Genomic DNA, 11963 nt, shown 5'->3' on the forward strand with positions numbered 1-11963 from the left:
ACACTAGCATGAGCAAAACAATGAATTGATTTCGGCAGGAATTAGGACTAAACTACGTCTTCTATTTTGAAGCAGACACGATAAGTGGATGACTGTCTATTTTCGTGAGGGCCCATCCCACGCACTGAACGACCCGCAGATTGCGCTGACACGTTTTCATCTCAGGCTTGAGTTCCTGCCTCGGTTTATCGTCGTCATGACTGACCGATTGTCATCGAATAATCTTTGAAAGAAAAAAGGTTTACTATAGCTGAGCAGTCTTCAGTTGAAGTAACAGTGATCGCCACTTAATGGCAGACATTGCTCACCAGCGCCGCCAATCCCAAGACTCTAGTTGTGCATCAGAGATGAATAGAGCTCGTCTTGCCTTCTTTTCCTCAATGAAAAACTCATTTTTGTCATACATTTGCCTTGACATCATCACCACAATCAGTTTGATTTTATTCTGAATCACATACTGTACGCAGTTTTCCAGCTTATCACAGACAGAACGCCTTCAGACGACTGCTCTTCACAGCACACACATATCTCTTGACAAGATCCTAAAATCTTTCATTGCAAACCAAACATGTGAAACGTTACTCCGCCGCATGCGTTTTTGTGTGCCTTATTAAATACCTCTTCAGAGTGAATCTCTTACTACAAACTGAGCAAGAAAAAGGTTTATTCACAGAATGTGTTCTTGTGTGTCTTAATAGATCAGTCGTCAGAGTAAATCCTTTTGTGCAAACTGAACATGTAAAAGGTTTCTCCCTAGTGTGGGTTCTGGTGTGCCTCGTTAAATCTGTCTTCATCGTAAATCTCGCGCCACAAACAGAGCAGGCAAAAGGTTTTTCTCCAGTGTGCGTTCTTGTGTGCCTTACCAAATCAGTCTTCATGGTGAACCTTTGACCACAAGTTGAGCACAAAAAGGGTTTCTCTCCGGTGTGTGTTCTTGTGTGCGTTGTCAAACTGCATTTTTGAGTGAATTTTTTTACCACAAACCGTGCATAAAAACGGTTTCTCGCCAGTGTGGGTTCTTGTGTGCCTCAGTAAATCTGTCTTCAGAGTAAATCTTTTACTGCAAACTGAGCAGGCAAACTGTTTCTCTCCAGTGTGTGTCTTTGTGTGTGTTCTTAAATGTCCCTTCAGGGAAAAGCTTTTACTACAAACTGAGCATGAAAACGGTTTCTCGCCAGTGTGCGTTCTTGTGTGCCTCATCAAATCTGTCATCCGAGTGAATCTTTTACCACAAACTGAGCAAGGAAAGGGTTTGTCTCCAGTGTGGGTTTTTGTGTGCGCTCTTAAACTGCTCTTTCCAGAGAATCGTTGACCACAAAATGTACAGGCAAAATGTTTCTCTCCAGTGTGCGCTACGACGTGTCTTCCTAAATTTCTCTTTTCAGTGAATCTTTGACCACAAACGGAGCAAGCAAAAGGTTTATCTCCAGTGTGAGTAATGATGTGTTTGGTTAAATTTCCTTTCTCCGAAAATCTTTGACCACAAACTGAGCAGGCAAAAGGCTTCTCCCCAGTGTGTGTTCTTGTGTGCCTGATTAAACTCTTCTTGACGGAGAAGCTTTTGCTACAAATTGAGCAGACAAAAGGTTTTTCCCCAGTGTGCGTTCTCGTATGCCTTATTAAATCGGTTTTCAGGGTAAACCGTTTCTCACAAATGGAGCAAGCAAAAAGTTTCTCTCCAGTGTGTATTCTTGTGTGTACTTTCAAACCCCATTTTGAACAAAAGGTTTTCTCACACTGCAAGCATTTCCAGTGTGCCTTGTCAGTGTGCCATTTCCTATAACTTTTGGACTGTGCGTCCTCCGTGTCAAGAGACTGTGACATGATGTCATCACTGTCTGAAAGTGGAGCTAAGAGGCTCTCAGCTCGTGATCCTCCCCCATGATCTCCAAGGCCTTCTGCTGAGCCGCTGCTTGGAGGCTCCACCTCTCCGTTCTCCTCACCTTGACATTCATCATCACCATCTGACTTCAAATGGACAACACTCAGAACGAACTTGGTGATATCGGCCTCCTGCTCTTCCTCCTTAACATGGGAGAGTTGTGGCTCAGCCTCTTCTTGTATGTGGGAGGCCTCCTCTTCTTCTTTATTGTGAGGGAGTGCTGGTTCCTCCTCTTCATCTTTAATGTGCAGACACGCCTCCTCTTTTTTCTCTCTATCGCAAGGTGACTCTTGCTTCTGTTGCTGAGGACAATGGCATTTTTCACATATGGCTGCAGGACACAAGAGTACAAATGCCCATGGTTTGGTTAAGTCAAATTGCATGCTGTCATTTTAATATTGTGTTCGAAGTGCAGAGAGATTTAAAACAGAGAGAGAGAGAGAGAGAGTGCAGAGGTGCAGGATTTGATTCCAAGCCGCGACATCCATGTATGGAGTTTGCATGTTCTCTATGTGCGTTTTCTCTTGATGCTCCAGTTTCCTCCCACATTCCAAAAGCATGCATAGCAGGTTTATTTGACACTCTAGTTATTTATAGCTAGATATGTTTCCCACCGAAACGTGACATTTGAAGGAAAAGACTTGAGACGCACCATGGTTTGCACACATATTACCTCTGGAAATGAGTTGCTAAACTAGGGTAAGAAGTATTGTTTACAAACCTGCTCTGTTTGTCACATCTTGAGGCTGCTTGAAATGAGCGTTCAGGCGTTCACTTTCTCGCTCGTTCTCCTCTCTTGTTCCACAAAGTTCCATCTCGTACTTTTCTTCTTTCACATCTTTTACAAACATTTTTTACAGGATAACCACAAAACTTGACACACATTTGATGTCTGCTTGGCATGTGGCGTTGACAAAGGCGAACCCTTGTTAGCAGCTAGCGAGCTAGGCTAAAATAGCTCGAGAAGATTTAACGTGCGCCGAGACGAGTTTATTCTGACACGAGGATGACAAATTACGAGATGGTGGACTAACTGTGTCAAGGCTTCAATACGTGCATTCCTAATTCCGGACGAACTATTTAGGAAGGCTAATCAGGTAATGTAAACAGCACACAGAAATAAATCCGTTTCAGAGGTTGTACGGCAAAGGCACTTGGACAAACGTCAGACTAGGTGCTTTAAGTAATGTTGGGGACAAGAAAAGCGTTCAAAGACCATATTAACACTGAAAGAAAGATCAGGTCGTTTTTAAAAAAAAAAAACAATATGTCTGTATAATAAAATAATTTAACTTCGTGATAATATAATGTCTCCTACTCATTGCTGTTGTATTTTTATTTTGCTCACAACTTATCCGCATTTGGAAAACGAATCCATCACAAGTAATAAACGATGCTGATGTTTTAGTACTCGAAACAGATGAGAGTTAAGGATTATAGATCTCCTAACCTTTCATAAATAAATACAACTATGAACAATAAAATAAATTACTGTATTTAAATGTATTGTGGCCCAACAAAATGTATTTCACTTGCACGACGGTTAAAAATATAGCGCGGCCCGTGACGAAATTCTCCCAGTCCTCAGGTTCCACCCTTGACGTTTGAGCGTGTTTCTTTGCGTGCTCCGTGCGGACATTTTTGTCCAAGTGGACGTGCCGTACAAGTTCTGTTGGAGATCCGTAAACGTGGTGATCCAGGCACTTCATCAAACAACTCTCTGGATTAGTCGTGAAGCTACTGAAGCCTCGACGCAGTATTTTAATGAATATCATCCAAGAATTCTCCGTGTCTGGCATTTTTCGTCTCGTTGCGCGGTGGAGATTCTCGGGCTAGCTTGTTAGCTTGTTAGCCGCTAACGAAGAGACGCGTTTGACACATCGCTTACGATCAAGTGTGAGTGTGAATTGTTGTTATTATCGTGAGAAAATGTGTGCGACGATGACTGCAGAGTACGTGGGGGAACTTAATGGAGCAAAAGAGGACGACGAGCTGCAACGACTGGACGCTCTTTTGAAGAGGCCTCCAGTTCCGATACACAGAGCGGGTTTGTTCACTTTTTACCTTTATGATAGCCTCATTCCCTAGTTTCAAAAAATATTTCAGGTCTGTGACCTTGTAGAAAAATTACTCCTTGCTCTGTAGAGTTTGAAAGCCAACCAGATACTGTTTTTTTGGGGTTGTGGACTGTAAAAATGCATATTTGGTGTGCTCTCCAATCTCTGAAGCGACCTGTTATCGAAGGTACAGCCACAGAATGATCAAGTGTTGATGACTGGCTAAGAACCTGTTTTGCTTTGCCTAAGACAGAACTACATCCAGATGATTTAGTCGTGTTTGTTTCATGTCAGGAATTTGATTTCATTCCCCCTATCTCTCCCTCTCAACCCTTTCTAGCCTTCCTGAAGTGAATAATTGCAAATGTAATATTCAGTATGCGTCAGTTGTAAATAATGTGAATTTCAATGCTTTGCACGATGTCATTTATGTTCAGATTAAAAAAACGTTGATCCGAATCATGACCACGAGAGGAAACCACAGGCTCACGTTCCTTCTGAACACTGAAACTTAAACATAATCTGCCACTGAATACATTTTGTGAAGTAGTGTTGATTCTGCTTTATATTGGTATTGTTTTTGCTATCATCTAGTTTCATCAGGAAATTGTTTGGGAGATGGCAAGTGGCGGAAATGTGTATGTGGTTCAACAGAAACTTCAAGCACTGTTTAACTCTTGAAGATAGTTCACCCCCAGAGCCAGGACATTCTTAACAAACTCTTTCTTTTGCATGACTCGTACTTATGCGAGATGCCCTTTGTGATGCAACCCTGTGCATTTTTCTGAGCTTGGGACTGGCTCACGGCTTGCACTGGCTTGTATCCCATTGCAGCAACAGTCATTTGCTGCTCTTCTAATAACATTTCCGATCAATTTCTACTGTCACTGGGCCAAACCATGTGTGTCTTCTTGTGTCCCACAGATGTCAGTGAAGAAACTCTTTGTCCTGAGCTGCTGGGGCCAGAGCACCTCCACATCAAAGAGGAAAAAGAGGATGAAGAAGGCTTCCACCCTGAAGAGGAAGAACAGCCCAAGACAACCGACATTAAAGAGGAGGACGAGTCTTGGACTTCCCAAATGGATTGGGAAGAAGAGCCAGGGCACTCTTTCATGAAAGAGGAAGACCAAGAGGCTGATATCACCCAATTCCCATTGACTGTCATTGTCAAGAGTGAAGATAATGATGATGCTGTAGAAAGTGATGGAGATCACTGTGGAAGATCCCAATTAGACTGCCTCTCAGCGCCGCCACAAAATAGTGATGACGCAACGTCACACAATCCTCAGACTGATGATGACAATGATGAAAATGAACATGCTAGAGGTGATATGACCTGTCACACTGACAACAAGAGCTGGAAATGCCCTGAGTGTGGCAAAAGCTATATTTCAAAGTATACTTTGAAAGTACACATGAGAATACACAGTGGAGAGAAAAAATTTGCCTGCACAGTTTGCGGCAGAAGATTCCATATGAAGACCGATCTAATAAGGCACATAAGAACACACACTGGAGAGAAACCTTTTGTCTGCTCAGTTTGTGGCCAAAGATTCTCTTTCAGCATAAGTTTAATCAGGCACAAAAGAACACACACTGGGGAAAAACCGTTTTCTTGCTCCATGTGCGCTAAAAGATTCTCTGAAAAGGGACATTTAAGAACACACACTCGAACACACACTGGAGAGAAACCCTTTGCCTGCCCAGTGTGTGGACAGAGATTCTCTGTCAAGGCAAGTTTAATTAACCATACAAAAATACACACTGGAGAGAAATCTTTTGTCTGCTCTGTTTGTGGTCAAAGATTCTCCACAAAGGAACGTTTAATTCGACATATGGGAGCACACACGGAAGCTAAACCCTTTGCTTGCTCCGTTTGTGGTCAAAGATTCACTCTGAAGGCAGATTCTGTAAGGCACATGAGAATACACACCGGGGAGAGGCAGTTCTCCTGCTCGGTTTGTGGTAAAAGATTTGCTCAGAAGGGACATTTAGGAAGACACGCCAGGACACACACTGGTGAAAAACCATTCGGTTGCCGTGTTTGTGATAAAAGATTCTCTCGTAAAGATAATGTGAAGAAACACAAGTGTGCTGGCGAGGCGAGCAGCACTCAATGAGGATTTCAATCTCCGGGCTGAAGAAATTGGCTTTGTGGTAAGCTGTACAAATGTACCACTGAGCGACGACTCCTTGGTGAATTGGCCCTCTTTTCACTCAAGCAGACAAATGTACTGGTCGTTGTCTATGAATCACTCATTGGCAAAACATCAGTCTATCTTCGCTCTCTGTTCACCACGGATACCACCACCCCTGTTCTCCGTTTTAAACTTCATACCACCTCACCTCATTTATTCTAATGTTAAGATAAGAAATCCTTTGTTAGTCTCGCAATGGAGAAATACCCAATTCACAGCAGCAAAGTTATGAAAGGAAGAAGAAGAACAAAATACAGGAACTGCTGCAAAGGCAGCCACTCTCGCGGTGCCATCTTGAAGTCAAAATAACAATATAACACAACACATAAGACACAGACAGTCGTGCAATCTTAACCACTTTTGCTGCATACACTTTGTTGTTTGAAGCAGTTAGAGATGAAAGCGGAGAGGATCAAAGTGTCCTTTCACCAGTGGATCACAGACGTCATGCTAAAAATGTGCACACGTCTGCTTCAAGCCAAGTTTTAAATGCAAACACGAAGTTGTAGCGTCCAAAAGAGATTGTCTCACATCTCCTGTCCCACGTAATCGGCTTCAACTCCAAGCTGCGACTCCCAGTTCCACATCCGCATCGGCGCTCTGCGCTGACGCTCCTTTCTTCTCATCGTCGGCTCCTCAGCCTTGCATCCATCCAGCCGCAGACCGTGCAACAGCACCGATCTCTCCGCTGAACAAAGCAGGGCTGTGTAAAATGCTGCCCATTACAGGCGCAAATAAACACAAGTGCCCCAGAGCTGTCCAGCAATGACAGTCAAATGGCACCGACATTCCTCCCAATCAAAAACAGTGCTGGTATACCCATGCTGCCGAGAAGGCGCAACCACCAAGCACTGAGTCTCCTCCTTGATGAATGTCGTGGCCAAAAATGCTGAAAAATAATCCACATCCGGTCCACACGACGCAACAGCAAACACAAATTGACAAAACAAACACTAAAACAACCGAAAAAAGCAAGGCTCATGAGAGCACTTGCTGACGGCTGCCTACTCGGTCGCCATCTTGGACTTCTATTCTTCATGTTGTTTAAAAAGTTAGTGATGGTTACTGTACATGATCTTTGCACCTCTTTATAGTTTTTTCTGAACCTCTTTCCGAAAACATGAGCTTTGCATTTAATGTCATCTATTTTGTAAATGTATATAACAACAGTGTATTAAATTATAGTAATATGTACGCCTATATTACATGTGTTTCAATGGTAGCTGTAGTATAAGTTGTAATGCACATGTGTGTCGGGGCTATTCTTTTTCTGACCCCCTTGCACACTATCTGCATCTGACCGTAGAAACAACATGCCCGATACACTGCACCCTTTGCACTCTAGTGGAGTGGTATTATAATATATATTTTGGTTATTTTGTTGTGATGTGATTTATTTGTATTTGTGGGTGGATGTATATCTGATAGTTGTTAGTGAGTTAAAACGTTTTTTAAAATTGTATCTGGTGTTGACTTTGTACTCCACAATACTTATGATCACCCTTTTTAATCTGCCAATTCAATCTTTTGAGTCTATTCATTCATCCATTAATTTTCTGATGTGCTAATCCTCACAAGGATCGCGGGGCATGCCGGAGCCCATCCCAGCCTTCTTCGGGCAGTAGGCGGGGCACACCCTGAACTGGTGTAATATGGGAGAAAACCTGAGTACCCGGAGAAAACCCTCCCAGGCACGGGAGAACATGCAAACTCCACACCGGAAGCCCGGTGTCGCAATCGAACCCTGCACCTATGCACTGTGAGGCCGAGGTCCACTTTAAGCAGTGGTTCTCAATTATTTTCTGTCATCCCCCCCCCCAGAGGAAAACATCTTGTGCCCCCCCTTCCCCCGCACAATAGTATCATTTGTCTATAAAATTGTAAAAGTACACCTTTGCATAACACTGTATCCTTATTAACGTATAAGAGAATAAAAAAGAAAGAAGAAAAATAACATTAGATCCTTAATTTAACGATAAATACTTTTGACTGACCATGTCAAACCATACAATACTGAAAAATAAAATTACATAAAATCAATAACTAATAGTACATTCAAACTAATCACCAACATTATCTCAGGAGCACAATATTAAAAAAAACATTAACCAGCACAACAAAAATATATAAAATAATTTGTGTGTTTTTTTTTTTTTTTTTTTAATAATCAAAGATGATTTAAATCATGCATTTCAGGAAATGTCAAGTCTGAGCTTTGCGTCTAAGGCTCGGAGACGAGCGCTTAATTCGATGGTGATGAGAACAGCAACATTTGCACTCACAACATTGAAGAAGGGGTGAACATTGTTCCGCAGGCCAAACAAATCCTACCAAATATTTGTTATAGCCAACTCACACCACAAAATCTTGACATTCTTATCAGCATGATTGGGGTGTCATGTCTTTAAGTGACGCCTTAATTTATTTGGCTTCATGCTGTCCGCTACCAACATTGTTAGACACAGTAAGCACATCGATCTTCCTTCTTCTGCCACTGTTGTCACAGTGAAGCCAAGCGCTCCATACGCCTCGTCATATTTCCTCCCTGAGAATGCTCCCTGCGAAAACTCTGCCAATGAGAGCGCCACTGCTCCCTAACGTAGTGGAGGTGCAACTGCACTTTATTCAAGGACAGTAAAAAAATAAAAAAAAGCATGTTCCCCGAGGTCAAACGCGCCCCCCTTGACAGAGCCTCGCGCCCCCCCAGGGGGACGCGCCCCACTACTTGAGAAACCCTGACTTAAAGTATGTGCTTTGCACATACAGAGAAATGGCCCATCAGACTTGCATTTTCGCCATCCCTGAGTGGGAGGTGAACCCATGCTGCCTTTAAAGACACACTGTTATTGTAGAAAAACTTTTCAAATTAAGGACAGTCACATGGAAAATCATTTGCTGCTTTTCTGCTGCCGTACATTTAGTTTGTCCAAGTGGATTTGCCGTACTACGACGAGTGACGGCAAAATGAAGCCCCGTTTTGCACTGAAGCCATGCAGAGAAATACTTCACACACGCTTCGGGGCTTCAAGATGAATCATTTCCTCGACTACGCCATCATGTGGACAGGAAAATGTATATATAACATGCTTGGTGCATGCAATAAAATGGTGGGGTGTAAATCATGCTCTGAACACATAATAATATGTATTTGAGGAGTGTTTTTACATGTTTGTTTGTTTGTTTGTTTGTTTGTGCTTATGTAACAAGTGAAAATGTGAAATATTACGTAAAATAAAGTGCTTATTCGTTTTTATTTAAAAACAATATTTTATCCAAAGTTTTTGGACTCAGACGGTTTCTTTTTTTTGCAGAGTTTTTACTTTGAGCCTCAAAGTGCTCCCAAACAGGGGAATATCTCCTCTTTCTTGCTGGTTCCATCGCAAAAAAGAAGCTCGTTGAATCAAATGCCAAAAAGTAGAACAATAAGGAACCCGAAACCACAAAATGTGAAGGGGAATCCATAGCTTTTCTTTGTCGTTTTTATTTCGAACAACACTCGAACCTAACGTATCAATTTCTGAATCAGTCACGTGGTGCACCCCCTTCGCGGGGCAAACGTCATCACTGACGTCATCAACACGCGGTTCGACTCCCCATTCATATACCACTCATCGAGATAACTCGGCACACGCTTCAGGGATTCGACCCGTGGCTAACTACGACTTCTCTTGCAAACTTGACTTTCATGTTAGTTTGCATTACCACACGCTTCACCAAGGAATTCCACCCGAACATACGAAAGCCTGCGCACAGTACGTTGATTGGTACTTTATTGGAGCAAAACCCCATTAACTAAATCTTGGTGGTTTGATTTACTCTTGTCGGCGCACGTTGAAGCTTCTCGGGCTAGCTTAGCTTGCTAGCTGCTAGCGAAGGCACGTCTTTGTTAACAGCACGCCGCTAAACGTGTTGTGATTATCTTGTGAAAATGTGTGCAAAGAGTGTCAAAGAAGAGTACGAGGAGGAACTTTGTGTAAAAGAAGAGAACGAGCGACAACGTCAAGAACTCGACGTTGTTTTCAAGCAGCCTCAGGATGCGTTTCCCACAGGTTTGTGTGCTTCTTTTACCCCTCCACCATGACGCAAACAAACAGGCGCTTCTTGGACCGTGCCTTGAAAATATCAAATTCATCTTTGTTGTTATTGCTCACACCCACATTTAGTTCTGGAGTTAGCTAAATCACAACCACGTTTCTCAAAATTCCCAGTCAGAAATCTGTAGTGTATGTTAAGTTAATTGTTGCTTATTGTTCAAATCAGCCAAAGGTCTGTTCTTAATTGACTTGACCTTGCATTATTACTCCAAGTAATTGTTCCTTTCTTGAGATATTTTAGTCTCCATATGTAGCCAGGAGCCAAATCTGTTTGGTGATTTGCAACCTCTGCACAGCCCACTTTGTTTCTCAGCTGATTTGTTTATATCGTGTTGAAAGCACCGGAAATCAGTCATTTTGTTTTTTAGTACCGATGTACTGTGCAACCCAATTCTTCAATCTCATAATTACAAAATTTCCTGATTAACATTGCCAAAAACATAACCAGAAACAATAATCTGCAACAAATAAGTCAACTTTACCAAACTGTGTATGTTTCTCTTCTTGTCTCCTGGAGATGTCAAAACAGAATATCATCATTCAAAGCAGCAGGAGCCAGGGATACATCTCATTAAAGAGGAAGAGCAGCAGGCTGAAATCATCAAATTTCCATTGATTGGTGTTGTGAAGAGTGAAGCTGGTGAAGACCAAGGTGAGAGGTCATCGCTTCACCCAAGTCAAAGCAAGGAGGAAAGCTGGGCGGATTCTCCAGACAACAGCTTCAGTCATCACCCTACAGAGGTTGACAGAGACCACTCTGAAGCATCCAATTCAGACCGCCTGTTAGCTCCACGATCAGATAGTGATGACATCACGTCACGCTCCTCTGACACGGATGAGGATGAACACGCTGAAGGTGATATGAAATGTCACACTGACGTTGATCTGGTAGCAGAACTACTTTCCACACAATTTTCAAGACGGGCCTTCCACGAAAAGCTGGATATTGTGCGAAGAGGTCGCCCAACTCCTACGCTAGCTAGTCTGTCCCAGCGAGGAAAAGGGTTTGTCCGTCATTTTCAGACGAGCAATTATGAACGGTACCCGTGGCTCACAGCCTCTGAGAAACGCTGCAAATTGTACTGCTGGGAATGCCTATTGCTTGCAACTGACCGACGTGGTGTTTGGAGCCACACTGGATTTGCCAATTTAAGTTGTTTTACCAAGGCAGCAAGGAAACATCAGAGCACGGCTGGGCACTTACAAGCTACGGTGCGTTTAAAAACGTTTGGGGACACTCGCGTACATCTGCCGCTCAGTGAACAGGCACGCCGGGAGACGGAGCTCCACAATGAAAAAGTAAAAAAAAATAGGGACGTGTTGAAAAGACTGATGGATTGTGTTATGTTTTTGGGTCAACAGGAACTTTCATTCAGGGGGCACGATGAAGGGGCCGAGCCCTTAAATAGAGGTAACTACGTGGAACTTATTTCTTTTCTTGCAGAACATGACGCAGAAATGCATTACCACCTGACAACTAACAGGGTCTTTACTGGGACATCCGGAAAAATACAAAACGACCTAATTTATGCTATTGCTGAAGTGATGGCAGACAAGATCAAACTGGTGATCAAAAAAGCCCCTTTTGTCGCAGTGATGGTTGATGAAACCACGGACGTGGGTAACACGGAACAGCTTTCACTCGTCCTGCGCTATCTGACGGACACAGGTGTCAAGGAGCGTTTCATAAAATTTGAGGATGTAACCAGTGGCAAACGAGCTGATGACATTG

At 42.9% G+C, this 11963-nt stretch overlaps 2 protein-coding genes across 2 annotated transcripts; one reads left to right on the top strand and one right to left on the bottom strand.

Annotated features, from left to right (window-relative positions):
• Window positions 1–764: 764 nt before the first annotated feature.
• On the bottom strand, window positions 765–3124 carry LOC109524557 (gastrula zinc finger protein XlCGF57.1-like). The gene is made up of 2 exons (XM_019884523.1): window positions 2604–3124; window positions 765–2213 (listed from the first exon to the last, which is right to left on the bottom strand). The coding sequence occupies exons 1-2, from the start codon at window positions 2731–2733 to the stop codon at window positions 868–870; spliced, it is 1476 nt and encodes a 491-aa protein (XP_019740082.1). The 5' UTR covers window positions 2734–3124; the 3' UTR covers window positions 765–867.
• Window positions 3125–3516: 392 nt separating this feature from the next.
• On the top strand, window positions 3517–6356 carry LOC109524570 (gastrula zinc finger protein XlCGF57.1-like). Its single transcript, XM_019884538.1, has 2 exons — window positions 3517–3929; window positions 4864–6356. The coding sequence occupies exons 1-2, from the start codon at window positions 3812–3814 to the stop codon at window positions 6057–6059; spliced, it is 1314 nt and encodes a 437-aa protein (XP_019740097.1). The 5' UTR covers window positions 3517–3811; the 3' UTR covers window positions 6060–6356.
• The last annotated feature ends 5607 nt before the right edge of the window (window positions 6357–11963 follow it).

This window comes from Hippocampus comes, unplaced genomic scaffold (assembly GCF_001891065.2).
Source record: "Hippocampus comes isolate QL1 unplaced genomic scaffold, H_comes_QL1_v1.1 scaffold21, whole genome shotgun sequence".
Classification (NCBI taxonomy): domain Eukaryota; kingdom Metazoa; phylum Chordata; class Actinopteri; order Syngnathiformes; family Syngnathidae; genus Hippocampus; species Hippocampus comes.

What these genes read in the sequence shown, in the direction of transcription:
- LOC109524557 (XM_019884523.1), bottom strand. Translation starts at nt 2,733, where the DNA reads ATGTTTGTAAAAGATGTGAAAGAAGAAAAGTACGAGATGGAACTTTGT. An exon ending in AGATGTGACAAACAGAGCAG is followed by an intron (nt 2,214 to 2,603) that starts GTTTGTAAACAA and finishes TGTGTCCTGCAG; the next exon opens with CCATATGTGAAAAATGCCAT.
- LOC109524570 (XM_019884538.1), top strand. Translation starts at nt 3,812, where the DNA reads ATGTGTGCGACGATGACTGCAGAGTACGTGGGGGAACTTAATGGAGCA. An exon ending in AGTTCCGATACACAGAGCGG is followed by an intron (nt 3,930 to 4,863) that starts GTTTGTTCACTT and finishes TGTGTCCCACAG; the next exon opens with ATGTCAGTGAAGAAACTCTT.